General features: G+C 52.1%; 1 protein-coding gene across 3 annotated transcripts; it reads left to right on the plus strand.

Moving 5' to 3' along the window:
• The first annotated feature begins 259 nt into the window (after positions 1–259).
• RPS6KA4 (ribosomal protein S6 kinase A4) lies at positions 260–11,446 on the plus strand. Of its 3 annotated transcripts, none has more exons than XM_080913238.1 (17): positions 260–389; positions 477–548; positions 1,211–1,429; positions 1,523–1,638; positions 2,724–2,831; positions 3,050–3,130; positions 3,203–3,306; positions 3,400–3,550; positions 5,433–5,597; positions 8,272–8,400; positions 8,566–8,699; positions 8,789–8,882; positions 9,194–9,367; positions 9,455–9,649; positions 9,896–10,055; positions 10,204–10,367; positions 10,543–11,446. In XM_080913238.1, exons 1-17 carry the CDS (start codon positions 335–337, stop codon positions 10,741–10,743), a joined length of 2,322 nt encoding a protein of 773 aa, XP_080769364.1. In that variant the 5' UTR covers positions 260–334; the 3' UTR covers positions 10,744–11,446. The 3 variants fall into 3 exon arrangements, with proteins under 3 accessions (XP_080769364.1, XP_080769366.1, XP_080769365.1); XM_080913240.1 differs by having other exon boundaries at positions 286–389; positions 477–502; XM_080913239.1 differs by lacking the exon at positions 477–548 and having other exon boundaries at positions 287–389.
• Positions 11,447–20,423: the final 8,977 nt, after the last annotated feature.

A 20,423-nucleotide genomic window follows, 5' to 3' on the forward strand; every position in this document is an offset into this window, starting at 1 on the left:
CATACCTCTAGTGTCCTCCATATCCTGCTGGACAGACACCTGGCTAGGAAGCTGAGTCCAGTTGCAGTCACAGGGCCTCCAAAGGCCCTGCACGGCTCTCACTGGTTCTGGGGCCCCGAGACCCTGCCACCCTCTCGGGCTTCCCACCCGCAGCCCCGCTCCGTCACGTTCCAGCCGCCTGACTCAGGCCGCACGGGGCGGGGAGCCGGGAGGCGGTGCCGGCGCCCGCTCGGCCCCGGAGGCGGCACCAGGAAGCACCCGCCCCGGCCGGAGCCGCCATGTAACCGGCGCCGCCCGGAGCCCCAGCCGCGCGGGCCCCAGCGACCCGCCTGCCATGGGGGACGAGGATGAGGACGAGGGCTGCGCCGTGGAGCTGCAGATCACCGAAGGTGGGTGCGGGATCCCGAGGCGGCTGCCCCGGACGGGTGGCAAGAGTCAGCGACCCGCTGGGCTCATTCGCCCCCCTGTGCCCGCAGCCAACCTGACTGGGCACGAGGAGAAGGTGAGCGTGGAGAACTTCGCGCTGCTCAAGGTGCTGGGCACGGGAGGTGAGAAACCGCGTTCACTAGGCTGGTGCCCTGGCATGGTACTTTGGGCCTTCTGCCCGCCCATTAGCCTGGACCTGGGCCTGGGCCTGGCTGCTGGGGAGGTCCCCCCACCCTTTCCCGGCATAACTCCCCTTGCCCGCCCCGCCCTATCGTACCAGGGTTCCGTGCCCACTTGCAGGGCGTCCCCGTTGACCGGACTCTTCTCTGCAAAGTCCTGTGCGTGCATGCCCCCTGCCGAGATTTCGTAGTCTCTGGGGCTTTGACTCCCTCCCAAGAGCTTTGCATAGCGTCTCCCCACTTCTTCCCTTGCGATCCCCACTCTTGTATTTTGCAAATCCCCCAGTCCGGGTTTGCACATCCCTCCGCTGTCTGGGAGCGCGCCACTGCCTCCAGTGCCAGCGTTTTCATCTTTTCTCAGCTCTCTTGATCATCCCAGGTTTGCACGTGCCCCGCCCCCTCCCCGCCCCGCAGGCCTTCTGGAGTTGCAAGCTCTCCAGGCTAGTTTGCACTGTACATTGCTTCTCAGGCTTAACTGAGCAACCTCCAGGGAGGGCTCACCTTTTTCTTAGAAGGCTCTGTCAGCCTTTTGCACCCCTCTTCCCACCAGTCTGCACCACCCTCACACTTACAGCCCTCCTTCCAACCGCTTGCTGCTCCCACAGCCTACGGGAAGGTGTTCCTGGTGCGGAAGGCGGGTGGGCACGATGCAGGCAAGCTCTATGCCATGAAGGTGCTACGCAAGGCGGCGTTGGTGCAGCGCGCCAAGACTCAGGAGCATACTCGCACTGAACGCTCGGTGCTCGAGCTGGTACGCCAGGCACCCTTCCTGGTCACACTGCACTACGCCTTCCAGACGGATGCCAAGCTGCACCTCATCCTGGGTGAGGGCCTGTCATATCTTAGCTTTGAAGGGGGACGGGAGTTAGGTTAGGCTACCACGTAGGGGAACATCTCAACTTCTCCTGCACCCCCAGACTATGTGAGCGGTGGTGAGATGTTCACGCACCTCTACCAGCGCCAGTACTTCAAGGAGGCTGAGGTGCGAGTGTACGGGGGAGAGATTGTGTTGGCCCTGGAACACCTGCACAAGGTAAGAGAGGACCCTGGCTTTTAGCTGCTCTCTGGGGACTGCCCTGAACCTAATGAGGGGCTTCCTGTTTCAGGGGGTGGTCTAGGTGGGGATCTTGGAAGAAAAAAAAAACTGCTGGCCTTGGCCTCAAGGCATGAAACAGCACCACTTGGAAGGGTGGTCTGTTCCAGAGACTTCTGGAAGGGGTTTCCCTCCAACAGGAACTTAGGCTAACCTTCATCGGACTTCTTTAAGTGGTGACCTCCGTCCCCAAGGCCTCTGAAATAGGGCTTTTTGTTTATACTCTTGGAAGCCTTGGGGGCTGTGCACAGGACTTCTCCATTTACACCTTTGGTGGCCCTTCTTGATTCCATTCTTAATTGTTTTTAGTGTGTGTGAGTGAGTGAGTGAGTGTGTGTGTATGTGTGTGGTGTGGTGTGCGTAGGTGCATGTGTACCAGAGCACACAGGTGGGTCAGATTCTGTGACAGTGACCACCCCTTCCACCTTTACATGGGTTCTGGGGATCAATCTCAGATCGCCAGCATTCTCTGCTGAGCTCTCCATGGCCCCTTGTTTAATTCTATTCCCTTAGTCATCTCAAGTAGCCCAAGCTAGCCTTGAAACCCCTATGTAGTCAAGAATGATGCTGAGCTTCTGACCTGCAGCCCCTGTATCTATGAAGCTGAGAGTAGTTTTGTCCAGAAGGCCCAGTTTCTTGGGGTGCTGTGGATCCAACCCAACACCTCATGCTAGGCACTCTACTAACCAGTTCCACCCAGTCTCAGCCTTTTTTTCTCTTTTCTCTCTTTCATCTTCTTCTTTGTTGTTTTGAGGGTCTTACTCTGTAACCCAGTTCTCCTGGTACTCACTGGCCTCTTGCCGCAGCCTACCGAGAACTAGAATGACAGTTCCCTTACACGTCTGGATTCAGAGGCTTTTCTTATTTGATGACTAGCTCTGCCCCAACTTCATCCGGCCCTGGAGACCAACCTGCAGGCTAAAGATCTTCAGGGCATCTCTTTATCCTAAGTGGGGACCTGCAGGGCTGTGGCTGTGTGGGCCGTCTATCAGGGTAACACTCAACATCCCATCTGTTCCTGCCAGCTGGGTATCATTTACCGGGACCTGAAGCTGGAAAACGTCTTACTTGACTCAGAAGGTCACATCGTCCTCACAGACTTTGGGCTGAGCAAAGAGTTCCTGACGGAGGAGGTGAGTGGACAGCAAGCTTAGCCCTTGGTGCTCCCAGCCAGGCCTTTGTGATGCTCCATCCGTATCAGCCCCGGGGCTTCAGGGTGATTCGGTACCAAGATTCCCATTGTTTTCTCAGCATCTTCTAAAGTTGAGCAAGTTCTGCTCTAATAAGTTTTTAGGGCCTTTGGGGTAGGGGTGAAGTTGAAGCATCCACATGGGTCCTCTTGGCTTCTCAGAAAGAGCGGACCTTCTCCTTCTGTGGCACAATCGAGTACATGGCTCCTGAAATCATCCGAAGCAAGGCTGGACATGGCAAGGTGGGTTGTCAGGGTGAAGGTGGCATGGGTGGGGCTGGTACACAAGGCCTTCACTCCGGTTCTGCCCCATAGGCTGTGGACTGGTGGAGCCTGGGTATCCTGCTCTTCGAGCTGCTGACAGGAGCCTCACCCTTCACACTGGAGGGAGAAAAGAACACTCAGGCTGAGGTGTCTCGGTAAGTGTACAGGTTATGGAGGGTAGCTAAGGGCCTACCTGGGCTGGGCTGGGAGGGGGCTTGCTGCCCCTGACACCCCACCCATCCTCCCAGACGGATCTTGAAGTGCTCCCCTCCCTTCCCCCTCCGGATTGGGCCTGTGGCACAGGACCTGCTACAGCGGCTGCTGTGCAAGGACCCTAAGAAGAGGTTGGGCGCAGGTCCCCAGGGTGCGCAGGAAGTCAAGAGTCACCCCTTTTTCCAGGTGAGGCTTTAACCTATGACCTCTTAGATCCTTCACCTCTGTAGGCCAGGCTGCAGCATGGAAAACACAAATGTATTCCATTTTTTCTGATGTTACGCTCAATAAGGGGTCAAAGGGCAGAACGCACGGGCTCCACTGTCCACAGGACGCTCTCATTGGGCAGCTCCCTGGGAATGTGTGAACTGGCATGGAGCTTTCACATGTGACCTCACCGCATGGGTTTTCCTAGCTGTTGTCTTCTGTTTATGTATAGGTATCAGATTTGCCATCTATCTGACATGGCAACAAGAGCATCCATTTGTGGGTATCCCCTGTGGTCAGGCACTCAGCCTTGGAGGGCCTCTAGGGTTGCTCTCAGACCAGAGTCTTCTTCTCCCAGGCCAGCATGGCCCAGGTAGAGGGATGGGTAGGAGTGGGTCCCAGAATGAAGCTGACTAGGGTCCACTTCCTTCTGGAACACCCCCAAGCTCAGACTGCATGCTGGGAGAGTGCTTACCTGTCATTCTGGCCTTTGAGGCTTGACACTTGAAACTGGTGTCCTCTCTCTTCTGCCTGTTCTTTGGACAAGATCTTTGGAGGCTATTGAGCATACACACTTACCTGACAACACACACATACAAACACACATACATGTATAAACACATACAATGGGGAGGGACTGGGGGAGAAATCCAGACCAGGTTGTCTTTGAGAATCCAAGCACTCTCTGTGTCTCTGTCTCTGTCTCTCTCTCTGGTTCTTCCATATTTAGATATGGCATGCATTTCTAGGGTTGCTTTGTGACTCCAAAGGGCTGACTATGTAGACTGGTTTCAAGGCAGGAAGCAGGAGGAGGAACGGCAGGGTTTGCAAGTTCCTCACCTTCCCTTCAAGGTGCTTACCTAGGTTCCACATGATACCATTTGCTTGTAAGCTATTGGGAACAACCAGCTACAAGAAAGTGTGTGTAAGATGGTGCATCTTGGTTTTATTGGGATTATGGTTCTAACAAGGCAGGGAAATGGATGCTGGCAGAAGCTTAGTTAGTCCTGTCACATTAGCTTCAACATGTAAAGGTGCTCACTTTCAGAAGGGAGGACAGCTTGTAGGAATCACCTCCTATATGTGTGTTCCAGGGAGCAAGTTCAGGCTGTCAGGCTTGGGGGTGAGTACCCTCATCCAGGGGCAGTCTCATCTGAGCTTTTTGTCTCCTTGTAATTAGGAATATCAATTCTCCGGTGGCTGGTCCAAGTGCCACATGGTAATTTACAAACACATAGGTTGCAGAACGGCTGAGAAAGGGTTAAAGAGACTTCAGTGCTGAGGGTGTCCTGAAGGCACTGAGCAGACGCAGGACCAGGCAACAGGCTGTTTCTGGGCCCAGTCATTGAAGGAGAAGCTATTGGAGTGCTTGGGGTGAGAGGCAGGAGTCTCTGCGTGGCAATTTTCCTGGATGAGATTTGTGTTTCCTGGATGACCTTGTGTTTCTGTTTCTCCTGCCTTCACCTTCACAGTTTTAGGATTACAGGCATGCTCAGTTCATGCATTCTGAGGATCAGACCAGGGTTCTGTGCACATCTAGGGAAGCACACTACCAGCTGAGCTTCCCCCTCAGCTCGGGGTAGGCTATATTTTCAGGTGTCCTTATTTATTAGATACCAATATTTATCAGCTCGTGCCTCTGGCTGTGCTGGCAGCTGGCAGTTGTTTACTTGTTTAAACGAGATGTCACGTTCATTCTTTCTCAGCAATTAGGAAGATGGAGTAACTCATGTCTAGGCTGTGTCATTATAAAGTAGTCATTCAAAGTTAGGCACAGCCTGAAAGGTTCTGTTCCACACCACAAGAGGAAGCAGAACAGATCATCTTGTTCTCACCTCTCACCCTTGACCTTCCTTCCCAGGGTCTGGATTGGGTTGCTTTGGCCGCCAGAAAGATCCCAGCCCCATTCCGGCCCCAGATCCGCTCAGAGCTGGATGTGGGGAATTTTGCAGAGGAATTCACTCGGCTGGAACCTGTCTACTCCCCTGCTGGCAGCCCTCCACCTGGGGACCCTAAGATCTTTCAGGTGAGTGGGAACCCACAAGACCCCAGATGGAGAAGGTGCAGGACACTTGCCTGCCTCAGCTCTGCTGGCAAAGTCACTGCACAGACCCTGGGTTACTCTGAGGACACATCCCCCCAGTCTTGTCCACTTCCTAGGGTTGCCTGACGTTGTCGGTTACAGAAGTCACTATAGCTGTGTTTGATGGCTTTGCATTTCATACTAACATCTGTTCACCCTTTCAAACTTCTATTCATTCATGATTTACTTACTTATTATGTTCATAAGGATTCTGTTTGCTTGTATGTTTATACACTATGAGCATGACTGGTACTCAAGGAGGTCAGATAAGGGCTTCAGATCCCTTGGGACTGCATTGCAGACAGTTGTAAGCCACGATGCTGGTGCTGGGAATCAAACCCAGGACCTCTGGAAGAGCAGCTAGGGCTCTTAACTGCTGAGCCATCTCTCCAGCCCCTGTTCCTCTTTATATAGTAGAGACTAAACATGGAGCCTTACTTGTGCTAAGGTGCACTCTTTCACTGAGCCCCTTTTTTAAATTTTGAGACATGGTCTTGATGAGTTGCCTAGGCTGGCCTTGAACTTTCTACCTTACTGCTTCAGACTCCCAAGTAGCTGAAGTCCAGGTCAGGTCCTCCAGGCCTAACTTTTCATTTCCTTTCTATCCCACTATTTCTATGTTATCAAAAAATAATGTTTTAGGGTCTAGAGAGATTACACAGTAGTTAAGAGTAGTTAAGGCTGTTGGGCTCCGTGGTTAAGAGCACTGACTGCTCTTCCGGAGATCCTGAGTTCAATTCTCAGCAACCACATGGTGGCTCACAACCATCTGTAATGGGATCTGGTGCTCTCTCCTGGTGTGTCTGAAGACAGCTACAGTGTACTCATAAAATAAATAAGCAAACCTTAAAGAGCACTGGCTGCTCTTGCCAATGACAGGAGTTTATCTCAGCACCCACAACCATCTGTTCTGGGGCATCTGACGCCCTCTTCTGGCGTCTGAGGGCACTGTACAAATGTGGTGAATAGAAATGCATGCAGGCAGAACATCAACACATATAGAATAAATAAACTGAAAAATGTTGCTTTAAATTACTTAACAGTGGAGGGTGTAGGTCAGTTGGCAGAGAGCTTGCTCCGGGTATGTGAAGCGTGGGTTTGGTCCCAGCACTGCATAAACCAGTTGCTGCCGCCTGTAATCCCAGCACGCAGGAAGCAGAGGCGAGAGGATCAGGAGTTCAGGGTCGTCCTTAGCTACATATGGAATTTTGAGGCCAGCCAGGGATATATGAGACTCAGTCTCAAAAATTATTAATGATTTTCAAAACGTCTAAGTGGGTACTCAGGTAGAGATGCTATGGTTGTACCATAGCCCAGTACACTTGAAAAGAAAATCAGGGCTGAGTGGTAAGGTTTGCCTTAGCTCGGCATCCAGGGCCCCGGGTGATGTGGCCCTGTGTCGGTTGCTTACCATTTTCCCGCCTGATGCTCCACACAGTACCACTGCACTTCCTAGAGGCGCCCAGGCACACCTCTATTTTGCCTGCCCCAGAGCAGGCAACTGGCAAGCTCCCCATCCGTTCAAATCATCTGGCTCTTTTCCTGTGCACTGCCCTTGAGCCCAGCACCCACTGCTGAGCAGTTTGACATGAGTGGTCTGGAAGTCCATAAGGATTGGGATGGATCCCGGTGTCTCTCAGGCCTAGGGCTCAGGTCCAGCATGTAGGACGTAGTTTAAACATATTAAATAAAAACAGAACAAAATTGAGTTAAGATGGAATCACACTGGTCACCCCAGCAAGCAGAGGGCTGAGGCACAAAGTGAGCCTGTTGAACCCCCATAATGTGGTCTGGGCATTGGGGGTGAACCAGTGACCTTAACAGGAGAAAGCACTACCCACATGAAATCTGGTTAAAAGAAAGCAATAGTGCCGCATGGTAATGTACACCTGTAATCCTGGCACTGGGAGACTGAGGCAGGAGGATGGATGTGAGTTTGAGGTCGGCATGGGCTACATAACATGACCCTGTCTCAAAACAAAGCACAGACTGGGCAGTGTTGGCATAGGCCTTAAATCTCAACACTCAGGAGGCAGAGCCAGCGGATCTCTGTGGATTCAGACCAGCCTGGTCTACACAGTAAGACCCTACCAGAAAGCAAACTGACAAACCCGAACAACAACAATGAAAACAAAACAGTAACAACAGCAGAACTTTGAAATTGCAAGGACATGGGTCTATATGAAAGGCAAGGACAGGCTTTCTATTCTCTTTGCCTTTCCTCCGACCCCTCCCCCACACAGAGGAGGCCAGGGTCTGGCTTGAAAGGGTAGAGAGTTGTGTTTTCCCCCTTAGCAGATATTGCTGAATTATCTTAAGCTAAATGTGTATGACAACACATACAGCCCCTGTGTACAGTCCAGGGCCACTAGTCTGTGCTGGGTATTGGGGGTGGAATCCAGTCACTGTGATGAAAGAAGTGTGGGTGTCCCACACTAGGAGGGTAGGCATAGTCCCAAGTCATCATAAACACGGTGGAACAAAATGTGTCCACACAGGCTGTGTACGCCCAGTTGTAAGAATGCCCCCAACTGCCCCTCTGTGGATGAACTCAGCCCTGAGCACCATCATGCACCAGCAGCCCCCACGGACATCCACCCCACATTCATCTTTGCAGGGATACTCCTTCGTGGCTCCCTCCATCCTCTTTGACCACAACAATGCCGTGATGGCGGATGTGCTGGATGCACCTGGTGCTGGATACAGGCCTGGCAGGGCAGCCGTTGCCAGGAGTGCCATGATGCAGGTGGGCTGGCCTGGGGTGGAGGTGGTAATGGCTTTGTTGGAGTCCTCTGGGTTGGGGGACTCTGGCCTGGTTCCACCAGTTGCTGCTGGTATGACTTGAGTGTAGGCAGGCTGTCGGCCACTCATATCCAGCGTAAGAATCTAACAGGGCTCCCTTTACCTCCAGGACTCGCCTTTCTTCCAACAGTATGAGCTGGACCTTCGCGAGCCAGCGCTGGGGCAGGGCAGCTTCTCTGTGTGTCGGCGATGTCGCCAGCGACAGAGCGGCCAGGAATTTGCTGTCAAGATTCTCAGCCGCAGGTGGGAGCGGGCTGTGGGCTGAGCCCACCAGAGAGGGCTAGGGATAAGGGCCCAGTAAACGACTGTAACCTCTCCTGCCTTGTCCTCAGGCTGGAGGAGAACACTCAGCGCGAGGTGGCTGCCCTTCGCCTGTGCCAGTCACACCCCAATGTGGTGAACCTGCATGAGGTGCTTCATGACCAGGTGACCAACGCTTGTTAGAGACAGCCTGTGGAGTGGGGAATGGTAGAGAAGAGAGAGAGAGACCCCAGAAGTGGGATCTGAGGGGTACAGGGCCTGAGGACTGCGGGACACTCGTTGAGGATGGAGCCTGAAAGGAATGTGAGGAGGAGGCTGAGGAAGCGGGGCTTATGGGATAGGGGTGGTTAAACTTGGATAAAAAATTGAAGTCCTAAAAAGCTTTTAGTTTTGGGGGTGGCGTGGTCCAGGAATATGGGGCTCCCGAGATACCTGGGCGGGCAAGCAGTGGCAGTGACCCGCCTCGCCTTTTGCAGTTACATACGTATCTGGTCCTGGAGTTGCTGCGGGGCGGAGAGCTGCTGGAGCACATCCGCAAGAAGCGGCTCTTCAGCGAGTCCGAGGCTAGCCAGATCCTTCGGAGCCTGGTGTCCGCAGTGAGCTTCATGCACGAGGAAGCGGGCGTGGTGCACCGTGACCTAAAACCCGAGGTGGGTGCGGGACCGGGCAGTGGAGCAGGACTGCCTGGCACCTGTGCTGGGCCCTGCCCCTGACTGTCGCCCGCTTCCCTCGGGTAGAACATCTTGTACGCAGACGACACTCCAGGGGCCCCGGTGAAGATCATCGACTTTGGGTTCGCGAGACTGAGACCCCAGAGCCCGGCGGAGCCAATGCAGACGCCCTGCTTCACACTGCAGTACGCTGCACCCGAACTGCTGGCGCAGCAGGGCTACGACGAGTCCTGCGATCTTTGGAGCCTGGGTGTCATTCTAGTAAGGTTCTCGGAGGAGCTGGGATTAATTTTCCTGATGGTCAACCCGAGGCAGGGGAACAGGTCTGTTAGTGGGAGTAGCGTGTCTTTGAGACCAAGATGCAAAGCAAGATCTCTCTGTTACTGGGATTGAGGGTCTGTCACGTTTGGGCCCCTCTAGTGGAGAGAGTGGTGGTGCTGTGGGTGGGTGAGGATGCAGCCTCCTCCTTGCAGCCTGGACTGGTCTCACTCCTTTATCTCTTCCTAGTACATGATGCTGTCTGGACAGGTTCCCTTCCAAGGGGCCTCTGGCCAGGGCGGACAGAGCCAGGCAGCTGAGATCATGTGCAAGATCCGTGAAGGGCGCTTCTCACTGGACGGGGAAGCCTGGCAAGGTGTGTCGGAGGAAGCCAAGGAGCTGGTCCGAGGTGCGGAGCTGGAGGACTTGGGGCATGGCTAGGGAGGGAAGAGCATGAGGTTATTTATGAGAGGCAGGCTAATCCCGGGATCAGGGACAGGTAGGGTACAGGAGCAGAGTGAGTCTCCCTTCCCAGCATGCTCCCGCCTTACCACCAGGGCTACTGACAGTGGACCCCGCCAAGCGGCTGAAGCTGGAGGGGCTGCGTAGCAGCTCGTGGCTTCAGGACGGCAGCGCGCGCTCCTCGCCCCCGCTCCGCACGCCGGATGTGCTGGAGTCCTCTGGGCCAGCAGTGCGCTCCGGGCTCAATGCCACTTTCATGGTAAGGGGCGGGCCGCTGGTGGGCGGAGCCCGCCTTTGGTGGGTTAGGGGTTCCTGACTTCTGGAGGCCGGAGGCCTGGGGCTTGTAAATCTAGGCACTGTGGGATGCACGCCAAGGCGAGCACTTGCAAACCCAGATCAGGCGGGATGGGGTCATTCATCCTCTCCTTTCCCAGGCGTTCAACCGAGGAAAGCGCGAGGGCTTCTTTCTGAAGAGTGTGGAGAATGCGCCTCTAGCTAAGAGGCGCAAGCAGAAGCTCCGGAGCGCGGCAGCCTCCCGCCGCGGCTCCCCGGTGCCTGCCTCCTCGGGTCGCCTGCCAGCTTCTGCCGCTAAGGGGACAAGTCGGCGAGCCAACGGTCCCTTGTCCCCTTCCTAGCTCCCGCCACTGTGACCCCTTCCCTTTAGGAGCTCTGACTAGGGAGCCTGGTGCTGCCACCAGACTTTTGCCAGCGGCTCCCACTCTGATTCCCAGGAATTGCCCCTCCACCCCACCCACTTCCAGACAGAGCAGAAGTATTTTTATAAGCAGAGATTTTTAAAAAATGTTTTACCAGATAAGAGTTGGGGACACAGGGCAGCAAGTGTCATGAGCAAAGTGGGACTTGGGGCTCCCCCTCCCTGCTCCAGATGCTGCCTCATCAGGAAAGAGACTGCCCCTTCCATGGGGCTACTCTGCTAAGAAAGGGCACCCTATCCTGTTCCTAAGTAGGCAGTTGCCATGGGGAGGAAGTCAGGAGCCCCCATCCTGTGCTTCCCTGGGACTTTGCCCCTAGGAGGGGATATCCATCAATGTCACTTTATGGACTGTGTGCAATGTTGTCCACCAAAGACCTGTGTTGTGAATGAGAGACCATGGGGGACTTCTAGAGCATTTCTGAGACACATCACTTTTATGTCACCGGCTTCTCCCCTAGTGGGGCTAAGGAAGGAGGTGGGTGCTCCCCTACAAGGGGAGCCCCTTTCTCACCCATTCCTCATTGGCACAGCTGCTTCTGGCTGCAGGTGGAGCCTTGGGGGTTCTGTGCTGGGCACCCACAGTCACTGCCTCAGCCCCTCTAGGCTGTGCCTTTGACTTTAAAATAAAACTCCATCCAGTGCTGCGTGTGGATCTGTGGTTTGTGTTCATGGCGAGTGTGTCTGGAACCAGAGTTGGAGGGACAGGTAGACCTTTGAGAGGGTGTCAAGAAGACACTCACCTAGCTGTATGTTGCTGTGCATCCGTGTATGCAGATATGCACGCATATGTATGTGTGTGTGTGTAGCCCTGAGGTCCTCATAGCTCATCTTTCCTCCATTGCTCTCTGGCTTTAGTTAGTTAATTAATTAATTAATCAATCAATTCCAAGCCAGGGTTTTCTTTGTATAGGCCTGGCTGTCCTAGAACTTGTTCTGTAGACCAGCCTGGCCTTGAATTCACAGAGATCCAGAGATCTGTCTGTCTCTGCCTCCCGAGTGCTGGGGCCAGGATCTCTACATAGCACTAGTGATCCTAGAACTCAGTATGTAGATCAGGTTGGCCTCAAGCTCATAGGGATACATCTGCCTCCATTTCCCAAATGCTAGTTTCAGAGGTGAGTACTGCTTTGGTGAGTCTCCATCTTTATTTTTTGAGACAGTGTCTCTCACTGAACCTGAGCTGAACCTGGGCAGGCTCCCACGCCACACCTGGCTTTTTATGTGGGTTTTGGGACTCCAGCTCATGTCCTCCTACTGCAGGCACTTCGAGGGCTGACTTAGCTCCCCGGCCTTCGTTTTGTTTCATTTGCATGTGTATGTTTACATTAACATGGGTGTGCGTATGCTCTGGCGTACCTGTGTGCATTTGTGCAGAAACCCAAGGTTGATGTTCGGAGTCTTCTTCAGTTACCCTCCCTCTTCTTAACTGAATCCGGGGATTGCAGAGAGGGCTGGTTTAGTCAGCCAGCTTGCTCTAGAGGTCCCTACTTAGCCTTCTGGCCATCATGCGCATCCACATTTATGTGGGTCCTGGGGATTGTGATTTACTCAACCAAGCTCCAATCCTTTCTTCGATCCTACCCTCCACCTATGTCATCTTGATTTTGCTTTTTGAGATCCTCTAGCCCAGGCTGTTCTGGAACTCACTATGTAGTTGAGGGTTATCTGGACCTGGAATGCCTGACTCTCCTGCTTCTACTTCCTGAAAGTGTGTTCACCACCATGATCGACCGGGTGCTTTGTGCTAGGAAAGCACTCAGCCATGCCCTGGGCTTAAAAAAAAAAGATATTTTTTCTCTTGTCTTTATTTTTTGTGTAGGGGGTTTCAACTTGTATGTATGTACCACATGCATGCACTGTCATTTGAAATCAGCAGTGGGGTCAGATCCCCCTGGAACTGGAGTCATAAAACACTGGTGAGCCACCATGTGGGTGCTGGGAGTCAAACCCAGGTCCTTTGGAAGAGTAGTAGTAGGTACTTTTAACTTCAGAGCCATCTTTCCAGCCTGCTCTTGGGTTCTTGACACAGCCAAACTCATCTCATATATGGTCTCAGAAGCTCTGGCCAGGTTAACTCACTTAGGTAAACATACAATCCCATTTTAGGCTTTTGAAACTATGAACTCCATTCAACTTCTGGCCAGGCCTGATCTGAACCATGTTTTCCCAGTGTCCCCCATTTATTCAGCCTCTAGTGATATTTGGACCTGGGGAACTCCATAAAGAAGTGGTTCTCAACCTTCCTAATGCTTTAATACAATTCCTCGTGTTGGGGTGACCTCCAAGCATAAAATTATTTTTGTTGCTACTCCCTAACTGTAATTTTGCTACTGTTAGGAATCAAAATGTAAGTATCTGTGTTTTCTGATAATCTTAGGTGACCCCCGTTAAAGGGTAATTCAGCACCCCCAAAGGAGTCACAACCCACTGCTGCCTTAAGGCAAGATGGGGCCCAGCAAGCTCTGGCTGCGGGCTTGAATCAGGTGCTAGGCTCTAAGCAAGTCTGGAGCCGTGTGTACTCTATTGGATGCCGTTAAGTCATGTGACCATCCTGAACCAAGAATGCCATTTGCTGATTGGCTTATGGCTGGGGCGTAGTTGACTAGCTATGGACACGGACTTGGCCTTTTAAGGCTCCTTTGATCCTTTGGAGAGTAGGAGACTTCCAGCTCCTTCAGTGACCTATCCGTGGTGAGAGCAGCCTCCTCTCCGTGAAGTGATACTCATTTCGGGGGCAATGGCTATGCTGTCCCAGCCTTGTCTGGATTGCTTCCTCTCTGCTTCCTGAGCTGTGCTGTGGGAAGGCCAGACCCTTCCTGCTATGTTGATCTCTTGGAGGTGGTGGTACCTGCATGCCTGGAAATGGGAGTTGGGTCCCTGGAGTTTCCAGTGTCAGGATGAAGCTAGGTCGGTCTTGGAGGCAGGGCTGCTGGTACGGGTGGTTGGCATCCTCAGGAAATGCACTCCTGAGTACTATGGGGTGCTCAGCTGCCCCTCCTCCACCCTCAGTGCTCTGGAAGGGTAAGGATAGGCCCTGGCAAGGTTCCTCAGATATGAACTAGCTGTAATTCTGACTTTTATGTCATCCAATAATCCAGGTTTCCCTGTCCATCAAAAGCAGTAGCTTGGGAATCAGCAGGAATCAGTGTGTGAACATCCAGCCACCAAATGTTCACTGGGTTCTTCCAGTGTTCAGGGCCCTTCTTGTGTACTGGAAGTGGGAGTCTCATTTAAGACAGGAAAATGGGGCTGGGCCTGGTTGTCAATGCCTTTAATTCTGGGACCCAGGAGGGAGAGAGGCAGACAGATCTCTGTGACTTTGAGACTAGTAAATTCCATATAGCCGGGGCTGTGTGGAAAGACATGGTCTCAAAAGGGGTGTGTGTGGGGGCTGGTATATAGTTGATAGAATGTCAGAACTGCATAAAACAGATGTAGTGCCACACACTTATAATTCCTGCACTTAGGAGGTGAAGTGGAGGCAAGGAGGATCAGGAGTTCAAGGTTATCCTTGGCTACATAGCAAGTTCAAGGTGATCCTGGGCTTTAAAAACAAAGTTAGGAAACTGACTCATATTGTTAGACATTCACTGGCATAAAGTATTACCATAAAAAATCCCTTCTGTCGGTGGTGGGAGAGATGGCTCAGCAGTTGAAAGTGTGGGTTGCTCTATCTGAAGACTTGGGTTTGATTCCCACAGGATGGCTAACACTCCTCTGTAACTCTAGTAGTTCCAGGGGATCTGACGCCCTCTTCTGGTTTCCTGGGCCTCAGGAATGCACATGGTGAACAGACATTCATGCAGGCAGAGCAGTCACCCACTTAAAAATAAAAATAAATAAGTCTAAAAATGTTGGCAGGGAAGGGTGGCTGCTAGACTCAACAATGTGGGATCCATCCCTGGGACCCACATGCTGGAGGGAAAACCATCTCACTCAGGTTGTCCTCTGCTCTCCACAAGTGTGTGCCATGAATTCTTGTGTAACTCCAGGTTACTCAAATAAACAGACAGTAAAACTCTGAAGCAATCGAAGGCTGCTTGAAGGGGAATTCAGAAAAATACAAGAGAGACGAAAGTGAAGAGTCACTTAGTATGACTCTCCACAGATAAACTCCATATGTGCCACATACACACGCCGTGTTTCTGAGACAGGGTCTCTCCATGTGGTGCTGGCTGTCCTGGAATTCACTATGTAGACCAGGCTGTCCTTGAACTTGCAGAGAGCCACCTGCCTCTGCCTCCCGAGTGCTGGGATTAAAGGTGTGAGCCACCACTGCCTGTCTTCTTTTTCATTTTAGATTTTTTTTTTTAATATTTTGAAGCAGGCACTGTCTTATTTTTATTTCACCTTTGAGGAAGGGCCTTGGGTAGCCCAGGTTGGCCTGTAATACCATATATATCCAAAGATAACCTTCGATTCTTGACTCTCCTGTCTTTATCTCTTAAGTACTGTGGAGACAGATATGTTTGATGTTGGGGATACTTCATGCATGCTAGGCAAGCATTCTGCCAATTGAGTCACACCCACAGCACCCCCTCTATTTTTCTTTATGGATCTGAATTGAATTTTAATTGAAATGACATCAGTATGTAGCTAGATTCTCATAGCATGTCTCAAACTCAGAGACTGGTGGTGACCATTTCCATCCCTGGATATATTTTGCAATTACTTTGTGTAGCCACAGGCATTCCTTCTCACCATTTATTTAGATCGTTTCTAATTTTAGCTGCCAGGACACACTTTTCAGTTCCCCGTTGTTCTGAGCTGTGCTACATAGGGGGTTTGTCCAGCATGCAAGGGGCCTGAGTTTGATTCTGCATAAAGTGGGCTTGATGAACCTTGCATGACTGCAGAGATGAGCTGACTGTAAGGGCCTGGAGTGGCCGGAGCAGGACACACCCACGGCCCAGTGGGCGCTGAAAGAAGGCTGCTGTGTGTGGTGGAGCAGGGAGTGGGGATGTAGGCAGTGTGTGGAGCCTGATGGCAGGTAGGCCACAGGTGCCTGGCTGGCTCTATGACAAACATGCCTGTATTTCTGTTACAACAGGGAAGGAGGAGAAGGCTATGTGCTTGACTCTTCATGATGGTTTCAGATGCCAGTCTGCAGCTCTAGGTTCCTTTCCCTGCTCCCCAGGAAGACCCCCATATTCACTGTGATACTTGGGGCAGTGGGGAAGGGGCTGGGTTGAATGGAATGGAGAGGATGAAGGGGGCTCCATCTTGGGTCACAGGGTGTTGTTAACACTTTCTAGTTCCAGCCCCTGAAACCCATCTGCTCTTTCATGATCCTGGTTGCAGGAGATACTTAGGTGAGCCCCCAGAGGTTCCCCTGTTACCAGCCCTTGGCACCAGTTCCTTCTGGAGTCTGGCCTGCTGCCATACAGGGGGGACTCTGCAGTTAGGACCTTCCAGGTGCCCACGTTCTGTTTCTTCTAGGATTCATGACTTCAGAGAGTGAAAGTCAAGAAGGCCACTAGGTGTTTATGCCTGACACATGATCCTCCCAAGATTTCCTTCTCTCTTGGTAGGTGCTCAGACGATGTTTGGTGAGTGAGTAGCCAGGCACATTGTGAGTGGAGCCCTGGTGAAGTTCCTTTCCTGGGATAGATCCTAGCTGTTCCCAGCCTGGTCTCTCCAGTGGACAGCTCAGGTGTTTCTGAAATGGACCAGCAGGTCTCGTGTCTGACCAGATGCTGCTAAGGCACACTGTGTGGCTTCGGGAATGACACATTTCCTCCCTCACATGGACTGGGAGGTGACTGTGACTCTCAGATTGGGTTCAGTCTGAATCCCTGAGCAGGAAAGGGAGGTGGGATGTCTGAGTCCCTCTGGTGACGGCCAACAAAATCCATACCTAGTTTTCAGAGTGCATCCCTGGGAGCCTTCTATGCTTGTCAGCTGTGTTACCTGGGGCTAATTCCTGAACCTCTCTGAGCTTCTAGACCTTATTGGACACATTCACACAGTGGAGCTGGCCACCCCAGGGTAAGGTGGGGTAAGACCTACAGCAGACAGGTCACAGATATGGTGGCAGGGTTGAACAGCAGAGGCGTTAGGGCAGGGTGGGAGACAGCAGATGCTGTCTTCACAGATAGTGGACATTTTACCAGGAAGGGTAGAGCTCATACGGCCGACTGTGATAGTAGTATTCTAACAGGAGCATTGTGAGAAACACCCAGTCAACAGCATCTTTGGAAGGAAAGAGAATTTCATTCTACATCTTTCCTCCATCACTGAGGAGAGCCAGGGCAAGAGCTGAAGCAGAAACCATGAGCTCCTGGGCTGTGAGCTGTGACTCTGCCCTAACCAGATTTCCTGGCTTTTGTTGGGGCAGCGGATAGTCGTCCCATCACCCCCTGGGCTTTTACTTTGTAACCCAGGCTGGCCTAGAACTCACTGTGCAGCCCAGGGGAGCTTGGAGCTCACAGCATTTCTCTCGCTTCAGTCTCTTGATTGCTGGGATTAGATCCATGAGCAAAAACTCCCAGCTCCCAGAGTTTTACAGGAGACAGGATTGAGCTTCAAGGCAGGATCTCAGACACCCACCTTCCTGCACAAGTCTCCGGAGAGTCAGCTGTCTACAGGTCTCCCAGGTTCTGAGTCAGCAGTAGCCATAGGGATCCAGCTGCCTGCTCTGGACCGATGTCCCTGAAGGGCTGTCACTAGCAGTCCTGGTCAGGCTTTGCAGATGCCGGGCTGCAGCTCCAAACTCATCTCCTGGTGTCTTCATCCCACCCTCGCCTGGGCAGAGGTGGAATATTCTTTTTGCCTTTGTAAAGCCAAGTCAGGGGAAATGTCTGAGGTTGTATGAGAGAGTGGAATCATTCTCCAGGACGACACGGGGAGAACCTGTACATCGAGCTGGGTGTCACACAGATCTGAGTTCAAAGGTTACTGTCACCATTGCTATTAGGCAAATGACTACCGAAGGTGACTCCAGTTAAGGAATGGAAGTGTTGCTATCTGTGCAGAAGAGGAAAACAAGGTTCAGAAAGACTACAATGGGGCCAGAGAGATGGCTCAGAGGTTAAGAGCACTGACTGCTCTTCCAGAGGACCTGAGTTCAATTCCCAGCAACCACATGGTGGCTCACAACCATCTGTAATGAGATCAGATGCCCTCTCCTGGTGTGTCTGAAGACAGCTGCAGTGTACTCATATAAATAAAATAAATGAATCTTAAAAAAAAAAAGAGAAAGGTTACAATGTCCAGAGTCACACAGCAGCAGCCGAGGCTATGAGCCTGTTCACATCCCAGCCTCATCCTGCCTCTCAGGGTTAGCTACCCCTGCCTTCCAGAGGTTTCTGTGGCCGTTTACTTTTCTTTATTACACATCTCAGCTCGTCTGCACCGTGGTCTGGTTAGTGCTCTCACTCGGCGTAGCCTGAAGCAGTGGAGGCTTGCTGGCTTGACTGGCTGTCTAGTTGAAGTGCACCCCATCAGTCAGCATGTGACATCGCCTCGTCCCTCATCTTAGCTCACTCAGCCTTCCACTTTGATCAGCAACCCAGGATCTCAATGTGAAGATTGTGTCCCGGAGCAACTGGGAACTGGGTGGTGGAATAAATTGCTTCAGAGAGAAAAGAAAATGCCACAAAGGAAAGATGGACAAGGAGTAAGGAACTGAAAATTCTGAGGGGGATCAGAGGGTCCAGAGGACACCAGCTGAGCACGTGTGTCAGTCAAGGCAGGAAAAAGAAATAAACTGGATAAAGGGCATAATCAGCTTTTTCGTTTTTTTTTTTTTTTTCTTTTTGAGACAAGGTCCCATTATGTAGCCTTGGCTAGCCTGAAACTTACTATGTAGACTAGGCTATCCCTGAGCTCACAGAGACACTCACTTCTGCCTCCACCACACTGGCTTGAGAATCTGGCACTTCGTCCCGCAACAGACTAAGTATCCCAAGCTAAGTAGAAAAAGCCGAGGACAGAAGAATCAAGAGACCAAAGTGATCACTTCCCTGGGGTCAACATGGTGGAAGGACAGGACTCTAACCTCCAGTGCAGGCACACACACAGCAAAGAAAGAATGTAATTCAAATCTTTTGTTCTAAGGCAGGAGCATGCACTGCAAACAGCAAGTGGAAACTGTACAGACAGCCAGGACAGGATCCACAGAGGCAGCATCTAGAAGCCTCCTCAGTGCAGTCAGGAATGATGCCAGAGAGTTCCAGGCCTTCATCCCCCTTAAAGCACCAGGCCTGGAGCTCTGCTGTGGGGTATGGACTAGAGCCCCAGCCCAGACCATAAGGATCTCTTTTGGCAAACAGCTGCAGAACCAAATCCTGAGATTTCCACCATGAAAATGGGCTTGTCCTCAGTTTCCGCTTACCTCCAGATGATTTTGGGGTTACCTCTTCAGAGATGGGCTGACACAGCAAAAGCCCACAACATGTCTGGCTTGGGCGGAGACAAGCGTTTCAAGCCATCTAAAACATAGTCAAGCCAGTCGGGCCAGTCAGTCACCTGTCCCAGTGCCCACTCCAAGGCAGACAGGCTAAGAGATGGGTGGAATAATTATCCCTTTAATGAGATACTGTACTTTCCCTTCCTGGAATTCCTGCCTTCTGTTGCAGTCCCTACCAGGGCCAGGAAGTTCAGCTGGGTCTGTCTTCCTTTCTGAGCCCTGATTCAGAAAGGTGTAAGGTTTCCTTTTCCTGTCTCTTTCTTTAGATACCACCAGAACATAAGTTTGTAATCTCTAGTACTTGGGCTCTCTCCCTCTTTCTCTAAATTCTCTCCCTGACCCCCAGCTAGCTGCTTGTCTGCCCCCAAACAACCTCCCTTCTAGCTCAACTCAAGCAGCATAGATTTTTCTCTCCTCTCCTCTCCTCTCCTCTCCTCTCCTCTCCTCTCCTCTCCTCTCCTCTCCTCTCCTCTCCTCTCCCCTCCCCTCTCCTCCCCTCCCCTCCCCTCCCCTCCCCTCCTCTCTCCTCTTTTCTCCTCTCCTCTCCCCTCCCCTCCCCTGCCCTCCCCTCCTCTCTCCTCTCCCCTCCTCTCCCCTCCCCTCCTCTCCTCTCATCTCCTCTCCTCTCCCCTCCTCTCCCCTCCCCTCCCCTCCTCTGTCCTCTCCCCTCCCCTCCCCTCTCCTCCCCTCCTCTCTCCTCTTCTCTCCTCTCCCCTCCCCTCCCCTCCCCTCCCCTCCTCTCTTCTCCCCCCTCCCCCCTCCTCTTCCTTCTCTTCCTCCTCCTCCAGGTAGCAGCCGAGACTTCCATGATGCCTTCTCTGGGGTATTTCTTTTTAAATTATTCCTTTTGAATAAACTTCGGCTTTATTTGACTTTCAATTTTTTCCTGCTTTTTAATTCTTTAATTAGAAGAGAAACACACCCATTCCTGTATGCCTAGATAATATCACACAGGGAGAGGGAAGAGTGGAGATACTGATCCAGCAACTCTGGTTCCATGAAGTTATTAAAAAACAAAACAAAACAAACAATTGATCCATTGATTTATTGATCTGGGGTCTCACTGTGTTCTCCAGGCAAGTCTTGAATTCCTAGGTTCAAACTGTCCTTCTGTCTCGGCCTCCCAAGTAATCAGGGCCACCTGTGGGTGTCACAGAGCCCAGCTTCACAATTTTTGGCAAACTAAGGCA

The sequence above is a fragment of the Micromys minutus genome, assembly GCF_963924665.1.
Source record: "Micromys minutus genome assembly, chromosome: 2".
Lineage (NCBI taxonomy): Eukaryota > Metazoa > Chordata > Mammalia > Rodentia > Muridae > Micromys > Micromys minutus.